At 44.3% G+C, this 19,728-nt stretch overlaps 1 protein-coding gene across 8 annotated transcripts in view; it reads right to left on the reverse strand.

The window, feature by feature from the left end:
• TRRAP (transformation/transcription domain associated protein) overlaps positions 1–19,728 on the reverse strand; it is a 2,065,012-nt gene that overhangs the window by 1,940,429 nt on the left and 104,855 nt on the right. For all 8 annotated transcript variants that reach the window (XM_069647248.1, XM_069647247.1, XM_069647244.1 and 5 more), the window contains exon 5: positions 3,071–3,175. In XM_069647248.1, coding sequence (XP_069503349.1) covers positions 3,071–3,175 — 105 coding nt within the window. The remainder of the gene's footprint in view (positions 1–3,070; positions 3,176–19,728) is intronic.

The raw sequence follows: 19,728 nt of genomic DNA on the forward strand, positions 1-19,728 counted from the left end.
TTGGTATATACAGGTTTATTGTTACAAGGTTGCCCCTTTGTGCTCCCTTTTACTTTCTCTGGCTACCCTTGTGAGAACGACAGTTCCAAGAGTAGAAATGATTTCATCCCTTCTACATTTTGTTAGGTGAAAACCAGCAAAACCACACTGCCCCCACATTATGTTAAGTGCTGGGGAGACACAATGTATCACTGTTCTCACTAGCACTGCAACAATTCTGCTACAGGGACAAGCTCCCCTTTTATGGCTGGTGGCAGTGAACCTTTTTACTAATTTGGTGCACATTTACTGTAGTCAGTTTTCACAGCTGCGGTAAAGCAACCCAAGGGTGCCCATTTTACCAAAATGGCCCAGTCTTTATCGGTTCTTCCCCTGTCCTCCAGGGCGGGAAAATCCTTGTGTTAGACTCATCTTCGGTTGGAGACCTAGATCAAGCTCGCCCAGGTTCCAGAGTGCCTGAAGGCAGGAAGTAAGGGAGGAGTCCAAAACGCAGCATCACTTTGTCTTCCAGCCTGACTGGAAGAATGCAGTTCCAATTGGGAGGCTCGGTGTCCTGGAAGGACTGCCATCCTCTCTACGTTTGAATCTTGCACGCCTGTTTGATTGGCGAAAACAAAATCGAACAAAGGGACCAAACCTGGTTTGGCGCACGGTAAATCTCAAGAAGGACCTCAAACAAAAAATGGTGAAAAAATAAGACCAGGGCCATTTTGACAAAATGGGCACCCATGGTTGCAATACTGCAGCTGAGGAAAAACAGACAATGTTAGGAAAATTAAACTACTGCCACCAGCCATTACATGTAGTGAGGGTAACCTAAAACATTTTACATGAGAAGGTAGACAAAAGGGGATACTAAGTAACCCTCCCCCACTCCACATAAGATGGGGTGTGCGGGGTCTACAAAGAGAAAAAGGTAAGTAAAGTCAATTTCACTTTACTACTCTTGGAAACAGTAGTTTATCCAAGGGAAGGTATTTAAACCTTAACGGAAATTCAAAGGACTTCTCGGTGACACTGCACTGAAAGTGCGGTGTGTCGCAATACAAAAAGATGATGGCTATGGAGTTTGTCAGACTACAAAACCAAAAGAAACCCAGAGTCCAAATCAGAGAAAAATACTTGAGCGAGTGGGAAAAAGGTCTGACTCACTCCAGGATAAAAATTAAATGTCCTAAAATCCAGCAAAAGAGCTAAGGTAGAAGGGAATTAGCACAGAACTTAGACTTCTCCTCAACAGTGGAGTCTTGTACTGTCTCAGTTGAATGGTTTTACTAAGCCCTCAGTTGGACTTCAGAAAAAAACGGTCCTACCAGACGTCACTTTTCGAACTTCTAAAACTTCATGTGCAATACTTTTGACTACCACTAGGTGTAGCCCTATGCATAGCATGAGAATCTAAGCAGAAACAAGCATCAGAATTTCTGATGCTCCAGGAGTCGTCTTCGGGTAGTCCACTGTTCTTCTACACACAATTCTTGGACCCAACACAGATCTGAAGAAAGCTGCAGGAGTTCCCTTATCCAAAATCCTGGTTGAGATCTGCACCATTTGAAAAGGCCAGCAGAGGTCTAATCAGTGACCACTGTTGGTTTCACTTATTCCCCACATCTAGACTCTTTGGCTCCAGAAATGTGCAATGGGACCAGACAGTCCCTCCCCCTTCCTGAGCGCCACACACATAAAAAGGCATCACAAGCCCGCAATATATTAAGCTTAAGACCTTATGTGGGATTTCCTGACCTGGCAAGGCCGGGTGGCAGCCAAATAATATGGCCAAAGGACGACCAAAACTCTGTGGCATTGCCATTTTAGGGCACTAGACATATGCGGCAAATGAGCACACTAAAAATAGCACAAACATTGTTAAAATATAATTGCTGCCGCCAGCTTTTCTTTAGGCACACATGAAAGGAACCAAAAATCCCAAATGTAAAAGACTAGGGCGATACCAAATGATCCCCATTGAACTGCATTGCACGATGCAGCATCGTTCAAGGTTAAAAAGTAACACAAATGTGAAAGTCAAATGGGAAACCTACTCTGAAGGACTGTTCCGTTTTCCCATAAATAAAATGAGCAAACGTTCAGGGAAGTCAAGCTGAACATCTCTGCAAAAGAAGACAGGACTATAGAGGAATAGTTGCCAAAAGAGAAATCTTTCCTAGTACGCTTCACCGTGGAATGTGGGCTGCCTGGAATTAAAGTCCAACCGGCTGGCTGATGTGTGCCTGCTGACTCTGGAGTTATATCAACTATGTCTCCTGTGGGATCATCTAGGTCTGTGGCAAGCTAAGTGGAGTGGTTTTCACTACATCCAGGGTACCTGCTGGTTTCTGGCCAGAGCAACAGAAGTAGCTTGCACCTGCAACCAGGGAGCTTGTTTTCGCCACCATCTTCTCTTGCCTGGGAACGTTTGATTTTCCATTGAGAGTCTAGGTGGAGAGTTTGTTTATATGTACACACACTCTTAAAGACTGCTTTTCAGGCCACTTTCGAGCATTTGTTTTCCTGTACTCTCCTTTGAAACACCAAACATAAGGTTACTCACCTGCAATGCTGAACACTATAAAAAGATGGGCTAGTTTAAGTTTAGTATCAGGAGTTGTGGTGCTTTAGAAAATAGGATTGCAATTTGTGCAAAAGAGATGGCTTGATGTAATCTGTAGTGAATTACAATAGAGTATGTTTGTACTTTCCTGTGCAAACCTCGATTACATTAGTCTCTCCAGTCTAGTTGTTAATTTTGCTCTAAATCATACCTACCTCTTCCAGAATCTAAGCTTTGTTGCTCGGTCACCCTACTTGTGAGAGGGGTTATACTTGTGAGAACCTGGTCTGACCCACTAAAATTTGCTTTTCACAACGCCCCAACAGAGTTTGTTCTGAAAACCATCTTGACAGAAAGTCAAACATGTTCGACTTTAACTGGAAAAATTGCATTTGTTTTCATAGAATGCCAAAATAACTCCATCATCCAAGAAGTCTCAGCACAGTCGCAGAGTATCTTTCAAAGTTACCACCAAAAAGAGCAAACCAGAGAAAAAAAAAAGAAAAAAAAAATACATACCTCCAGAAATCGAAACATCACAGATAAAATGTTTTTGGTGTGGGGGCGTAAATGTTCATTGGTTGGTATTCTGTGGATTATTTCTAGCACAAGTTTCCGCAGTTGCTGAAAAGAAATAAAATTTGCTTTAGAAAACATGGAAAACTAGATAAATGCACAAAGGGTTAGTGCGAAACATGGAATATATATTTCAGAGGGGATGTGAGGAGTAGATCAAGGATCATCCATAGCGTATTACAGACATATTAAAAGCAAGACAAACACATTTTTACACACAATTTGTTATTTATGGCATTAGTCCTGTATCAGATCCAATAAATAATATTGTGCAAAAGTCTAATCAGCATTGTGCCAGAAACATTGCAGTACACCTGTACAATCCCTATGCTGTGGTCAATTAGATATGCTATGATTTATGCTGATTCTGCACATCACCATGGGGCATTTCCAATGATGACAATATTAGAAAGACATTTTCAAAAGATATTGTAATAGTGCAAAATATTTTGAAAACCAATCCAGCTGGCATCGGAAAACACATCTATAACAAAAGGGGTTAAACAATCCCAACTCCAAAGAACAGCAAATTGGCCATAGATCCCCACAAGTGACAAAAAGGTATGAAAATGGCCAATGTTTCAATCTATAAAGAACACCTAACCCAACGTGCGACAGCAAAAGAAATACCAGATTTCCCTCAATACTCTTACCTCTGCAAATTGCATTGTAGAGCCATCACAGGATGAGCAATCATTGATACCCCTACCCCATGTGGCTGTATAGGTATCTTGAATAAACACATTTATTAATTAATCTATTGGGATAGTGTGCTAGACCTCTAGAAACTTATTTTTATCTCTAGGGACCTCTAGTAGCAAACAGTGTTTAAGGGAGGCAACACACATAGCATGAACCTATATAGATATGCATACTTGCAGTAGAGTAGAAAGTAACAGAGCACCAATATGGTCGCTCTAGACTATTCAATTGAAAAAAATGAATAGGATCTTCCCTACACGAGTCAGCATGTTGGAGGGCATTGGAAGACCAAACATATCCATGTCGATAGCCTGGTCTGGCTCTCCAGATGTTTTGAACTACAATACCCAATAGCCCTAGACAACTTCATCTGCGTTGAAGGATCATGGCAGTCATAGTCCATGCAATCTTGAGGGCCACAGGTTGCAGAACCTCACCAAAGATATGCTGTCTGAAAATGCAGCAAAAACTGCCTTCTCTCCAGCAGACTGCTTTTTGCGTAAATGCCATAAACTTCAGGAAACATAAAGAAAACGGCATGGATGCTGCAATCCTTTGACAGGCTAACATTTGGCAAAAGGCTTCCCATGACCATAAACAACAACAAATACTTTTGGTGTCTACAATTATGTTCAGGTGGTAACACAGCGCTGGTTGCAACATGCTTACAGAGACCTCTACTGCAGTAAACCTGGTCCTCTAGAAAGCTTTTGACGTCTGTCTTGTTGATTTGGAATCATGTGACGTATTTCAATAGGAATTTCTCAAGTAGCCTAAATCCCTCAGTTATTTTGAAAGATGAACCAGCATACAACTTACCCATGTGCTTTGACCAGGTCTTGTGCACAGGGACTTGCTAACCCCCCAACTAGGTACGGTTAGACAGAATTCTCAGAAATTTGCTAATTCCCTCCACCTTAGTGACCCCCAGCAATTTTGCTGGATTGTGAGGACTTGATTTTTGTAACCTGGAGCGAGTGAGACCCTTTTTCCCCACTCTCTCTTGTATTTTAATGTGATTTTTAACTCTGTTTCTTTTGGTTGTGGAATCTGACAAACTCCAAAAGGCATCACTTTTACATTGTGTCACACAGCACCTTCAGTGCAGTGGCACAAGGAAGTCTCAGACTTCTCAAAGGTTTAAATACCTTCTCTTGGATAAACTGTTTCCAAGAGCAGTAAAGTGAAATTGACTTTACATACATTTGTAACTTTCTAGACCCAGCACACACTATCTTACAATGGGGTACTGGAGGGGTTACCTAGTATCCCCTTTGTCTAGCTTCTTGTGTAAAAATGTTATGTTACCCTTTTCTCACTGAATAGCTGGTGGCAGTGGTTTACTTTAAACTACCGTGGTGTGCATTTACCGCGGCCTGCCTTCGCAACTGCAGTAAAGCAAATGGCTAAGTCTTCTTTTTTTTAACATTTTTTGTGGAAAGGTCCTTCTTGAGATTTACTCTGCGCGCCAAACCAGGTTTGGTCCCATTGCTTGCTCTGCCTTTGGCGGGATTCACAAGGTTTATTGAATTAACAATTATTAATTTATCAGTCAGAGTAAGCCTTCTTCAGAAGGGAGCAATATAAAAGTAACCCTCAAATACACTTCAAAACACACACTCTTAATATTCTAAAATCAGTAAAAACCCTTTTGGGATGTCCCCCAGACACAACCTACACCCTCGGGTGACTTCAATAGCTAGGGTGCTGGCAACATTAATATCTTACTGTTGGCATTTAGAATACTCTTAGAAGTTGGTAAATGGAAAAGGTTATTAGAACAAACAAGAGACCACACATATTCTTAAGATGGCAAATACTTTTGGATCCCCTGAGCAGAGTCATTCAGTATAATAGGCTAAGCCAACGTCAATGGGCAAAAGTCTTCTATAGGAAGAAGCACTTCCGGTATCTAAGTAGTAAAGTCTTTGCACAAGGTTTTAGAAGTCTTTGAAGAAAAGAAGAATCAAATGTAGGGCCACAAGCTAATTAGACTTGTGCGTAGTAGAAGATGCAAGCAACTCTACAATGAGAGGTAAGTTCTCTCAGACTTTACAGTACCTTTTGTATTGAAGAAAAAGTGCAGCAGAGGAATTCTGTTCCTGTGCAGCTCTGCATATCTCACTGTTCCTGAGCCTCAGTCGTGGGGACAAGAGGGAGGACTTCTGGGGGCTCCTGTTCTGCAGTGGGGGCTCCTGTTCTGCAATGGGGCGGTCACCGCTCGCAACCGGCAATCTTTCCAACAAGTGGCACTTCAGTGTGTCAGCTCCTCTTGACTACCGCAAATATCAACACACCGGTTTCTGGCTGTCGAGATGGACATTCCTTGCTTCTGGGGTCCCGCAATCTGTTGAGGGGGCTCAGGCTCAGTCAGTTCGGCTTCCTGGGAGTCCGGAGGATCTTCCTGGAGCTCTTGGCCAACTTAAAAGCAACACACACAATCTGGTGTTCCTCTCCCTGGCTATACAGTTTCCAGCAGCAACTCTGTGGAAATTCAACCAGCTCCGAGACGGATGTCCAGGTGGCTTACTTTGGAGTTGATTGGTCCCACGAACTCAAGGGGAGAAGTCGTCCTTGCAGGGGCTACTCTGTCGATACGAATTTGGAGTTTCAGCACAGCAGCACGGCTTCACCGGGCAACCCAATGGTCCAGGAGTTGCAGCAGGCGTCCTCTTCAAGTTCTTCTTCGGTTCCTTCGTCCAGTTGTGGACTCTGCCTTCCAAGCCAAAAGCCTTGCCTTTTATTCAGTTGTCTCCCATTAATTCCAGCCTAGCTGCCAGTCACCCAGCAGGGTGGCTGTCCTTGCCGGACAGTTAGCCGGCCAATCACTACAGAGCGCATTTGGGTGTCCTAGCACCTCCCTCACATCCTGCCCACCCCAGACACTCAGGCGCCAGAGGCAGTCTTCAGTCCTGAAGCCCCCCAAAGGAGTAGGAACAAAGGGACTTAACTTGGTTTGGTGCGCAGAGACAAACTCTAGAAGGACCTTTCCAAAAAGAAATGGCGAAAAAAGAAGACTGGGACCTGTTTAAAGAAAGGGGGCTCAGACGCCATCTTGAAAAACATGGCTCTCGTGATTATTAGCTACCGGTGTTCGCGGTCGGGAAAAATCAGGGTAGTTCGTTGCAAAACCACTGTCACCAGTGATTTTGATAGGAAGAGGTAGCATTGGACTGCTACATGAGTTTCTAGACATATGGGATACTAGGTAACCCCTCCAGCGGTCTATGGGAAGATAGTGTGTGCTGGGTCTAGGAATTTAAAAAGACTAGTAAAGTCAATGTAACCTTACATTCTCTGGGAAACAGTAGTTTATCCCAGAGAAGGTGTTTAAAACCTTGGGAGAGCCCAAAAGGCTTCCCTGTGTCACTTGACTTAGGGTGCTGTGTGACACATGAACATATGATGCCTATGGAGTTGTCCAAAACTTCATAATCAAAGAACACAAGAGTAAAACACACATCAAAATACATGAGAGAGTGGGGAAAAAAGGCTCACACTCTCCAGGTAAAACAATCAAGTCCTCAAAATCGCTGGGGGGTCTCCAAGGTGAAGGGAATTAGCACATTTATGAAAATTCTCCCTAACACTCATCCCCCCCAGACTAAGGGACAGGAGGTTTGAATCCATCCCTGGTTGAATCTCCTAACTCCAGTTGGTCATACATTCTGGAGAGACCATCAGCATGTTGGTGATTACACCCTGACCTGTGTTCAATGGTAAAATCAAACCCCTGTAGGCTGATTGACCATCTTAACTATTTAGGATGTTCCCCTTTCATCTGCAGTAACCATCTCAAGGGTTGTTGGTCTGTCTGAATCACAAAAGTAGATCCATACAAGTATGGTCTAAACTTCTTCAGAGACCACACAATGGCAAAACACTCACGTTCTATGGTTGCCCACCTTGTCTCGGGTACCTTCAGCTTCCTGCTGATGAAGCAGATTGGTGTTCCCTACCTTTCTCATCCAGCTGACTCAGAATGGTACCTATACCTGTATTGAAAGCATCTGTTTGCACAATGAAGGTTTGGCTGTAGTCAAGAGCGCTCAAGACTGGAGCTTGACAAAGGGCTTTCTTAAGTCCTTCAAATGCCTTAGTGCACTCCTCATTCCATGTGCCCTTCATGGTGAATTTGGGTGAGAAGACCACATTCAAGCGAGAAGCTATGGACCCATAGTTCTCTATGAAGTTCCTATAATAACAAGTGAGACCCATAAATGCTTTCACTTGGTTTTGAGCAGTAGGGGTGGCCCATTCTTGTACAGCTTGTACTTTACTAGGCGATGGCCTTATTTCACCTCCTACCTCATGTCCAAGGTAGACCACTTTGCTCTGACCAATTTGACATTTACTTGCCTTTCTGGTCAGAGGGGCCCACTCAAGAGCCTGCAAAACATATCCTAAGTGGTCAACATGTTCTTTCCAAGTAGGGCTGAACACTGCAATGTCATCCAAGTATGCATGCAAAAGTACTTCATCCCATTCAGAACTGGATTGATTAACCATCCTTTGGAATGTTGCAGGTGCATTCTTTAATCCAAAAGGCATTACCTTAAACTGATAGAGGCCTGCTGGGGTTGAAAATGCAGTTTTCTCATTGGCATGGTCTATCAGGGCTATTTGCCAATAGCCTGATGCTCGGTCAAATGTACTTGGCTAAACCAAGTTTGTCCACCAGCTCATCTGTCCTAGGTAAAGGATGAGCATCAGTCTTTGTGACTGCATTTAGAGCTCTAAAGTCCACACAGAATCTCAACTCCTTGGATCCTGCTTTTGGTACTAGTACAACTGGACTAGACCATGGACTTGTAGATGGCTCTATTACCCGGAGATCAAGCATCTTTGTTGACATGGTCTGACACTGCTTTTTAACAGGTAAACAGTCGCCAGTGAGAATATCATGCTGACCCCAAGGTGTCAAGCCTGGTGATAGTGAAAACAGGGAGGCAAACTGATTTAACAGAAACTTGCACTCCTCTTGTTGTTCCAGGGTCCGATTAGAATCTTTCCATCTAAAGGTTGTCCCCTCAGGAGATCAGGTAGAGGTTCACTCTCCTCCTCCTCCTCCTCCTCCTGAGCTGAAGCTAGAAGCAAAGCTCCCACTTCTGGTCTTGAGACATAGGCTTTTAGAAGGTTGGTGTGAAAGACCCTGGGGGCCTCCTTAGGATTGCTCAAGTCCACCAAATTGACCTCTCCAGGTTTTCCCACAACCTTGAAGGGTCCAATCCATTTGTCCTGTAAGGCCCTCTGCCTTGTAGGTACCATAACTAGATCTTGCTGGTCTTGAGTAAACTCAACCATGTTGACCTCTGGTCATGCCAATGATTCACCAGAGCCGGACCTGCTTTCAAGTTATCAGATGCTTCTGTCATCATGTGCGTCATTCTCCTCTGGAGACCAAGCACATAGTCAGTGACTCTCACTGGCTTGGGGGAAGGCGCACTCGCCAACCCCTCCTTAATTGGGGCCAATGGACCTCTAACTGGATGACCATAGAGAAGCTCAAAAGGACTAAATCTAACTGCCTCCTGGGGTACTTCTCTATAAGCAAAGGGAAGGCATGGCAGTAGAAGGTCCCACTTTCTTCTAAGGGGTTCCTCTAAGGTACCCATCATGCTCTTCATAGTTCTATTAATCCTCCCCACCAATCCATTCGTCTGGAGATGGTAGGCAGTTGAGAACTTGTAAGCCACTCCACAGTTTTTCCACTTTTCCTGCATGTAGTGGGACATAAAGTGTGATCCCCTGTCAGAGAGGACTTCCTTAGAAAAACCTACCCTGGTAAACATACAGAGTAGGGCTTTAGCAACAGCCTGAGCTTTAACAGTCCTCATAGGTATAGCTTCAGGATACCTAGTAGCATGGTCTACTAGAATCAATATAAATCGATTGCCTGAAGAGGTTGGAGGGTCTAAGGGACCAACAATGTAGATTCCTACCCTCTCAAAAGTGACTCCCACCACAGCACCAAGGGTGCCACATTCGTGGCTCCACTCTGACAAGTGTGACAGCTCCTACAGAATTCATCTACATCAGACCCCAACTTAGGCCAGTAGAAATACAAAGAGCTTTTCCTTGGTCTTCTTAAAGCTTAAGTGACCAGCCAAAGGAATCTCCTGGGCTAACTGTAGGAACTGTTGTCTTATCTCTAGAGGCACTAAAAGTCTTCTGTAGTCCCCTGGGATAGACTCAGTTGGTTCACTGTAGAAGAGGCCATCTTCCCAGTACAACCTGTGCTTCCCTGGCCCTTGCCCGTCCAGCTGGGAAGCTGCCTGTTGGCGAAGTCCTTCAAGAGTAGGACACGCTCTTTGACCTGTGCTGAAGTCTGCCCTACAGGGACCACCTTCTGCCAGTGAAGACTGCAGATCAGGATGGTCTTTAGGATCCAGATCTCCAACAGGGGGAAGGGCTTCTTGCAGCTCTGAATCTTCAGCAGCTGATTCAACTTTTCCTGGTTGTTCCGCACTCAGCCTCAGCTGGTGGAGCAGTCCCAGGAGACCTTGGGTTTCCGCTTTGTCTCTCTTCTTAGAAATAGCAGTTCCTAGTTTCTTCTGTAGCATCCTTTGGAGAGCCTGTTAAGGTACTCTCTCTGGCCTTCGTTGTCTGTTCCAGTTTCCTTTTGCTGGGAGTCCTGGGGGTGCTTGATACAACTCCAAGAGTTAAGTCAATCCCCAACAGGACTCTCCCAGGCGCCTCACTCTGCACACTAACAGGTATCTTGACAGTCATGTCGTTACACCGGATAAGAGCTGGTAATCTTGGAAGCATTTGAACAGGGCCTCCCGCAAGTTTAGTGAGGCCGTTGGGTGCCTTAGCAACATCCTGAGGTTTGAAAAAAGATTTATCCAAAACTGTAATGCTGGCCCCAGTGTCTCTAATGGCAGGGGTCTCCTGACCATTTACAAGTATACTGTCCTTATAATATTCATTTGTGTTATCTGGAATTGAATTATAGACATATAAACTCTGCTGTTCCCAAAGACCCAGGGACACTAAAGAAACACTGGCAGAGACTCCAATGGGGTCTTCAGCCAGTAGTTGAAAGTTTCCACTTGCCATTTGTACTTCTCCCTCTGGGGAAAAGGCTAAGGAGGTAGTGTGGATCCCTGAAGGTTTACCCTTGCATCTGGGATCCCCTTTCACATGGTCAGTAGACCCACAAGCTAGCTTCTTTGGAGCAATTTCCTTAGAGTCAGTCAAGTGCTATCTCAGCTTAGGAGAGCAGGCATCTTAAGGTACTGGGAAGGAGTTTTCCCAAATCTAGCTATCAAAGTTAGCTTCACATGTTCATACTCCAATCTTTCAAGTTCCCCCACCTCCATTACAGCATCAGTTGCAACCTGGTGGAGCCTAGACAAAAGCCAAGGAATCAACGGATTCCCTGTAAAACCCTGAATCCCATAGTTCTATTCAAAAGCAGCCAGCCAATCCAAAATATCAAGTTTCACCTCATACATACTCACAGCTTCCATAGGCATGCAAGGTGACCTAGCGTGAGGGATCATGGGTACATGGTACGTCGCTCTAGGGATATTGGTCACACCCAGTCAACGTCCCTTTGCAAACTTCAAAAAATGAATGTGCAATACTCTGCAACTTGCACTAGATGTTGGCCTATGCAAAGCACGTGATTCTAAGCAGATCCACAAGACTCAGAAATATATGGGATACATTACTCCTCAATCGTATATTTCTGGTGCTTGTATCTGCTTAAATTCACATGCTCTGTGGAGGCCGACATCTAGTGGTAGTTGCAGAGTATTACATGATTTGTTTTCGAAACTCGAAAAGTGACATCGACTGGGTGTGTCAGTAATACTATCCCTAGTGTGATGTCCATTGTACACATGGCCCTTCACGTGTTGATGTCCCTCAATTTGTTTTGTTTCCGACATGAGGTAGCGTGAAGTGTAGCGTGAGTACATAGGCAGTAAAGCAGAAAAGGAGGAAGGGTGGGTGCATGTGAATCTAAGCAGATCCAAGCATCAAAAATACGATTACAGTGAGTAATGTATCCCTTCTGAGGCTTGTGGATCTTCCAAGATCACATGCTATGCATAGATTGGCGAGCAGTATCTGGAGAAGGAGGTGGGTTGTGAGAAGGTACAGCAGCAAATAGATTTTTAGCACCACTTGTCCCACCTGTGAATCTGCTTTAGAATGTACTGAGTAAAGGTGTGTACAGAACTCCAAGTAGCTGCCTTGCAAATAGCGTCATGGGGGACGTTTGCAATAAATGCTGAAGTAGCTCCCGTACCTCTGGTAGAGTGAGCTCTTGGTGTGAAAGGCAGGGTCTTTGATAATGAATAGCATAGTTGTATACACTGGACTATCCATCTGGAGATTGCGTCCTTGAAATGTGATCAATGGATTGGTTGACATGGAACTTGGATACGAACTTGTGAATGTACTTGTGAACGAACTTTAGGATGTGTTCCAAGGACCACCTTGTCCTTGTGGATTATAAAGAAAGGGTCTTCTACAGACAGTGCCTGTAACTCACTAATCCGTCTAACGGAGGAGCTGACTACTAAAAAGGCAGTCTTGTAGGTTAAGTGTTTGGGCTGGCTTTGTGCATAGGCGTGAATGGCAGACCCATGAGCACAACATTAAGTTCCCAACCAGGTGAAGGATTAGAAATGGGAGGATAGTCTCTTTACTCCCTCCATGAAAGCTTTAATAACAGGAACCTTCCAACAAGACATCTTGTTTTGTGAAGTGGAGTACGTGGACAGAGTCACTAGGTGTACTATGATGGAGATAAATACTAGGCCAGAGTCTAGTAGGTGAAGCATGTAGTGTAGAATGTTGGAAGGGGAAGATTCAATTGGGCTTAAGGATTGTGACTGGCACCATATTACAAACCTTTTCCATTTGTTGAAGTAAAAGTGTCTGGTGTTGGGTTTTCATGCCTCCCTTAGGATATTCATACACCTTTAGGGAAGTTTAAGTGCCCCAACTCTTTGACTTCAGGATGCCAAGTTCACAGACAGAGGATGTGGATGAAGTGTTGTTCACCCGTGCTGGGATAGCATGTTGTAAGAGCACCGGAGTTTGGTTGGTTTGCACATAGCCAGTTTGAGCAGGTGCGGAACCATGGTTGTCTTGCCAACATTGGGGCCATCAGGATTAGCGTGGCTTTTTTGGAGAGTAAGCAAATTTCCCCGACCAGCTCGTCCACAGGGCGTTCCCCTTGGACTCTGGTTGGGGAAACCTGGATGTGAAATCTAGGCATGGTTTGTTTTGGCTTGCGGCGAAGAAGTCTAAAGGGGGATAACCCCTCGGGGAAAAGATCGCCTAGAATATCTTTGTTCAGCTGCCACTCATGTTCTTCTGGAAGAAGATTTCTGCTTCGAGAATCTGCTAGAGCATTGAGTTCCCCTGGAACGTGTTGAGAGAGACTTGGAGAGCGTGCCTCCCTGTTTGTTTAGATAGAACATGGCAGTGGTGCTGTGTCTGAGGACTAGTGCTGTCTAATCTAGGAGATGTTGCTGAAAATATTGCAGAGCCTTGAGAACTGCTAGAAGTTCTAGAAGGTTGATGTGGTTTTGGGCTGTGGCGTGTGTCCCCTGCCCATGAGCTGTGTGGTAAAGGAAAGGTGTCCGTCGCTAGTATCACTTGAACTGGTGGATTGCGAAAGCGTTTTCTTTTGAATAAATTGTCTTTGGACCCCCAGCGAAGAGCATGTACCATGTTTAGCGAAACAACCACCAGAGCGTCCCATTGTTCGCTTTCCTGAGACCATTCTTTTGCTAACCACTGTTGCATCTGGCGCAAGCGCAGCCACGCGTGAAGATCTAGGTAGATGCATTAGGCCATCATCCTGAGCAGGCGCATTGCTTTGTGTACGGTTATCTGGCAACCGGCTAGGTAGTGAGGTATATACATAACAGCATCTTCAGAACTCTTCGTTTTTGGGGGAAGGCCAGACCCTCCCTGGTCTTTATAATTGCACCCAGGAATGGCTTTGTTTGACTGGTATGAGACTTGATTTTTTCTCATTGATGGAGAAACCTAATTGGGTGGTAAAAACGTGTTTTGAGCAAAATGGTTCCTCAATTTTTTGTAAAGGGGGCTGTGGTATGTGAGGAAGGATGTATCAAGGAAAGGAGTACATTTACCACTAGCTACACACCTCTAACACACCAAAGGAGGATGCTTATCTGGAATTATCCCTACAATAGGAGTTTCAAAAGATTGTATCTACCACCACAGGCAAAGTGATGTATTTAACATATTTTAATCATTATTTTCTCAAGACAAAATGGTAAAAAAGACATAAAAAAACCTATTTCCAGCATTCGTCATTTGCAGAAACAAAAATAGAGAGAGAGAAAACACCAATGCATTTGCAGTTTTTTTACATTAATTGATTGGCGTGATGTTAGTAGTGGTGTAATTTGATCGCATTGTAATTCTACGTAAACATAGTATAATAGCGTCAATAATCTAATATGTTTCTGGGGCAGAGGACAACACTGTTGCAGTCTAAAGCTAGTCAGTAAAGTCCCAGGTCCCGTCTTCAGGATGCAGTAGGTTAAAGGAACAGGTTACACTGTCAACATGGCGCCTATGTGTCAGTATGGTAACCTATAAAATGAATAAAAAAAAGTCAATACAAATAAAAACCTTGTGTAAGTGGTGTGAATGTAAATACAAAAAAAGTAGCCAGCTTGCTAACCTTAAGGCAATTTCTTGTGATGTGATGGGCGAAGCGATTACATTAGTCAATCTTATTGGGGCGGCGACCAATCCTTTTCATGAACATATTAACTCATGGCACCACTATATTGATAACGTCTTCATGCTTTGGCATGGAAGCCACGACCAGCTTGACCTTTTTCTTGTGTGGCTCAACAGACAAACCCCAACTATTAAATTCACCATGTCATCTAGCAGTGAAAGTATAGCCTTTCTTGATCTGAACACTATTCAAAAAACCCACAGACAAGAATACGCCATTACTCTAGAGTAGCTTTCATCCGTCCAGTTTACGGGAAAATTTGCCTTACGGACAATTCCTTAGAATTTGATGGAATTGTAGCGATATCGCGGATTTTAAAACTAACAGCCAGGCACTTATTGAAAAATTAAGACATAGACAATATCCCCGTAAAATAATCAAGAGATCTATAAAAGGAGCACGCAATGCCAATCGTGAGGTTATCCTGCAAAAATACAAAAAAAACGCAGGATGAAAGAATCACATGCGTTTCATCTTTTTTGCCCCTGAGCAATGTTCTAAGGAGGGTGATAATAAAAAATTGGAAAACAGTCCAAACTGAAGACTTTCGACCTAATTGTCCGAGATTTGCCTTCAAACGAATGCCAAACCTCCGAGACAAATTAGTACATACCTACCCGACAAACAACATTGAGACACCAACTCAGCCCACACTATGGGGCTTACCGCCAGTTAGTGGACACTATGCAAGCAGACAATGTTCAGTCTGCCACCTAACCAAGAACCTGAAACAAATTGACCTCAATGGTAGGCTGTGGAAATACCGATCTTTCTCAAATTGCCAGACCAAATGGGTGATCTACGGGATAAAATGCCCCTGTGGGCTAATCTATGTAGGTAAAACTATCAGGTCCGTCAAAGTACGAATTGGTGAACATCGCTCAGCCATTCGAAATGGCACTCTCGATAAACCACTTGTGGCCCACTATACAGAGGCTAAACATACCTGTGAAGATATGTTCTGGTTTGTTATTCAAACAACAAAAGCCCACCCACGTGGTGGCAACAGGGATTTGTCCCTTAAAAAAACAAACAAAAATGGATTTATAATCTCAAAACAGTCCAATCCGGTTTAAATATCGCCGTAGAATGGAATCCGTTTATCCATTAATGGCTCACACACTCTTTGGGGTTTAAGTGGATCGAGATATTTTCAACATATGACAGTCTGACCATCTATATTCTCATTGGGCATTTGTAAAGCCTGGGGGACACCTTTCTCTGGTTCACATGGTGTAACCACAATTCTCATCATTATGATAAATACCAATAGATGTACACTGTAAATTATTGGGTCATATATTTGATAATGAGCTGTCAAATTGCACATAATGTGCTCTGATTATATATACAGCCTCACGGAAATAATGAACAACGGTGTCCGTACCGGCAATCACTAAACGATTTGCCTTTGCATTGAACTGCCCTAGCACATCCACACACTTTAAAATGGCCCCCCTATGATACACAGCGCAGGTAGTCCTTCTTCGATGCTTATGTCGCAGGATGTTTACACCATATCTTTGTCTGTCCTTCCTCGATGTCAACATACGTATCGCGTATTTACAGGCAGCACGTTATTGAAGCTGCGCTCTACAGCGATTTTTTCTATGCGAACGCTGGCACGCAAGGTAAGCCTGCTCTGATCCTATGCCACACACGGCTACCTTAAAAACAAACAGAGGGTTCACTCCCCTTTTTCCTGTTTTCCTTGCCTCTATGCAGAACTCTCTCTTGACGTGGGCTATACGCGAGTAGATTTCAAAAACTACGAAACCAGGAGACACAAACCAAGATAGCACTTGGGATACCCACAGCCAAGTAAGTGGTGGGTTTTTGTAACTTATATACTCACAACAAAAGGAAACAACGCGGGATTGATAGACATTTCTATTTTGCTATAGATTCCATGATGCATTGTGGGAAACAGTGCCCATACAACTGCATAATTCATGGTCACGGTTAAACGTTCACCGCAGGACTCTAAAATTTGACTGGTGTCCACATCAAATGGTAAATATGATTTGTATATCCAAACGCGATTGTTGCTTGCCGAACACCACATCTTTTTTTTATCAAAATTACATATTGATCTACAGCTTGATCTCCCAGGACGGACTGGTTCGCCGCCCCAATAAGATTCACTAATGTAATCGCTTCGCCCATCACATCACAAGAAATTGCCTTAAGGTTAGCAAGCTGGTTACTTTTTTCGTATTTACATTCACACCACTTACACAAGGTTTTTATTTGTATTGAAAACATTTTATTCATTTTATAGGTTACTATACTGACACATAGGCGCCATGTTGACAGTGTAACCTGTTCCTTTAACCTACTGCGTCCTGAAGACGGGTCCTGGGACTTTACTGACGAGCTTTAGACTGCAACAGTGTTGTCCTCTGCCCCAGAAACATATTAGATTGTTGACGCTATTATACTATGTTTACGTAGAATTACAATGCGATCAAGTTACACCACTACTAACATCACGCAAATCAATGAATGTCAAAAAACTGCAAATGCATTGGTGTTTTCTCTTTATTGTTGTTTCTGCAAATGACGAACGCTGGAAATAGGTTTATGTCTTTTTTACCATTTTGTCTTGAGAAAATAATTAAAATATGTTAAATATATCTCTTTGCCTGTGGTGGTAGATACAATCTTTTGAAACTCCCATTGTAGGGATAATTCCAGATAAGCAGCCTCCTTTGGTGTGTTAGAGGTGGGTAGCTAGTGGTAAATGTACTCCTTTCCTTGAAACCTAATTGGAACAGAAGGTTGATCGTTCTCTGGGTGTTGAATTTGCAAATTTGAGGAGTCTCCCCTGTTATCAGCCAGTCGTCTAGATAAGGGTACAATGGGATGGACTCTGCGTATGTGCACCACCACTACGGCTAACACTTTTGTTAACACCCTTGGCTATGCCGGAGGGGAGCACCTTAAATTGGTAGTGTTTTCCCACTATCTGGAAGCACAGGTATGTTGTTGCGCTGGTGAACACTGAAATATGAAAGTATGCATCTTTCATATCCAATGTTGCCATGTAGTCCCCCTGCTTTAGAAGGGGAATCACTTCCTGAAGTGTTGTTAAGCCACAAAACGTTTGCATGACATGTTAAAAAGGTATTTGTACCGCGCACCGTCACCAACAGAATTAGCCCCCAGGCATGCTGGCGGATCTGCAAGAAAAAAAAAGGAGGGGTGGGGGGTTAGTAGGGTGAAGTGGTAGGAAAGTGAAAGCAGTGTCCTGTTGGCAGCTTCAGATCGGTTTTCACCATGCGCTGAGCTTGCATACGTGTTTGCTGGTTACAGGTCTAGGACCGACGCATTTTTAGGTCTTTCTTAGGGACGTTGAATAAATATCCTTGTTTACCTGGTTTGCTGGGACAAACTATGGCGTCTTTCTCCAGCAGGGCTTTCACTTCCTCCAATAATATGCACCTCTTCCACTGACATCTTTTTGTGCTTTGGTGGGTGGTAATATCTGCACGCCATGGTGGTTGGGTGGAGTCTCTGGAAGAGGAGGCTCTACCTGTGCTCTTAGACGTTTTATAGCCTGTTTGAAAATTCGAGGAGGAAGATGGTCCTTGAGAGTTGCCCCAGGACGAGGATTGGTTACCCTGGCTGCAACCAGAGAAGCGTGGAAGGCCCTGCTCATGAAACCTTCTTGTGTTGGAAAGCCCCCTCTGCACAAACTGCTTGTTGGACAGCTGCACAAGAGATTTTAGGGTGCCCTACTGTTTTTTGGCGCTTTTAAGGGCATCCTCAACCGCTTTACCGAACAGAGCATTGGGTTCAATAGGCATGTTGAGTCACGTGCCCCACATCTCAAGTTTAAAATCTGATTGCCTAAGCCAGGCATGGCGCTTAAGGAGCATGCCTTCAGCTATGATACGGCCTGCGTTGTCCATGGCATCCAGGTTGTTTTTTAGGATGCAATCGGCTACCTGTTTGCCTTCGGTTATAGTCTTTAGGAGCTGAGATTTTAGGGGCTCTGGGACGGTCTCAATTTAGCAGTTTGTCCCAATTATGCCAACTATAGCTAGCCAAAAGGGTAGTGTTGTTGCCTATCCTAGTCTGATCGGCAGCCAAGGAAGCCACTTTCCTGCCAAAAGTGTAAATCTTTCTTTATCTGGTGGAGCCTCTGCAGAGGCTAGAGGTGTGCATGCCCTCTTCCTAGTTGTGGTAACCACCAGGGTGTCTGGTTTCAGCTGACCCGTGATCATAGAGGGTCGGTAGGGGCCGGTCTGAAAACCTTGTCGATGCAGGGATTGAATGCTCGAGTAAGGTTTGGCATTAGGAGAGAGGGTTGAATGCGTCTCTGAATAGATTGCAGGAGGGGAATGAATTGTGTTGCGGGCTTGTCTCCAAGAAAGTCCTCCACAAAGTCCTTAACAACTTGGGCCTCCTGGGTGTCTATGTTGAAATGATCTGCAGCTTTGAGGAGCAGCTCATTGTATTGGAGCTGGTTGTCGACCACTGGTGGATCTTGATGGTCTGGTGACTGGATGACTTAGACGTCATAGTATTGGTCTTGGTCATCCTGGTACTGATCATACTGGTCCCCTTGAGAGCCATGGTCAAGTGAACCGATGGGTCTACAAAATATAAGTCCTGAGAGGGGAGGGGGAGCCGAGGGGTAGTCTTGCTCTGGGTGGAGGTGCTGGGCTGAAAAGTGTCCAGGCATGCCTTCCTGGCTGCTGGTTTATCCCTAGCTACCACTGTCAGATGGGTCCTGGAGGTTAAAGACTACTGAAGGGAGGCGGTCAATAAAGTCTACAAAAGACGACATCTTCCTCATGATGCTATCGAAGCTCTCTGGGATCAATTCAGATGGCTTTGGAAATACTAAAGTAGGTGTGTCCTGTAAGGATATAGGCTCCTTCTGGTGCATGGTGTAAGAAACCTAGGGGTATTCTCCCATTTGAACCCCGAGAATCCTCTATTCGGGTGGCCAGGGCACGGCCATCGTCTTTGGATCGAGACCCTGGTGGTGGATCAGTGTGGGAGGATTACCTGGGTAGGGGAGTCTGGGGTCATTCTCATGGGAATACAGTAGGCAAGACGCGGTATTCCAATTTTTCCAATACACCCCTACCCGATATTGCAGCAGTCTTTGTGGGATGTTATCACCAAAATCTCACCCCAC

Source organism: Ambystoma mexicanum, chromosome 2q, assembly GCF_040938575.1.
Source record: "Ambystoma mexicanum isolate Mex_15411 chromosome 2q, UKY_AmexF1_1, whole genome shotgun sequence".
In the NCBI taxonomy this organism is placed as follows: domain Eukaryota; kingdom Metazoa; phylum Chordata; class Amphibia; order Caudata; family Ambystomatidae; genus Ambystoma; species Ambystoma mexicanum.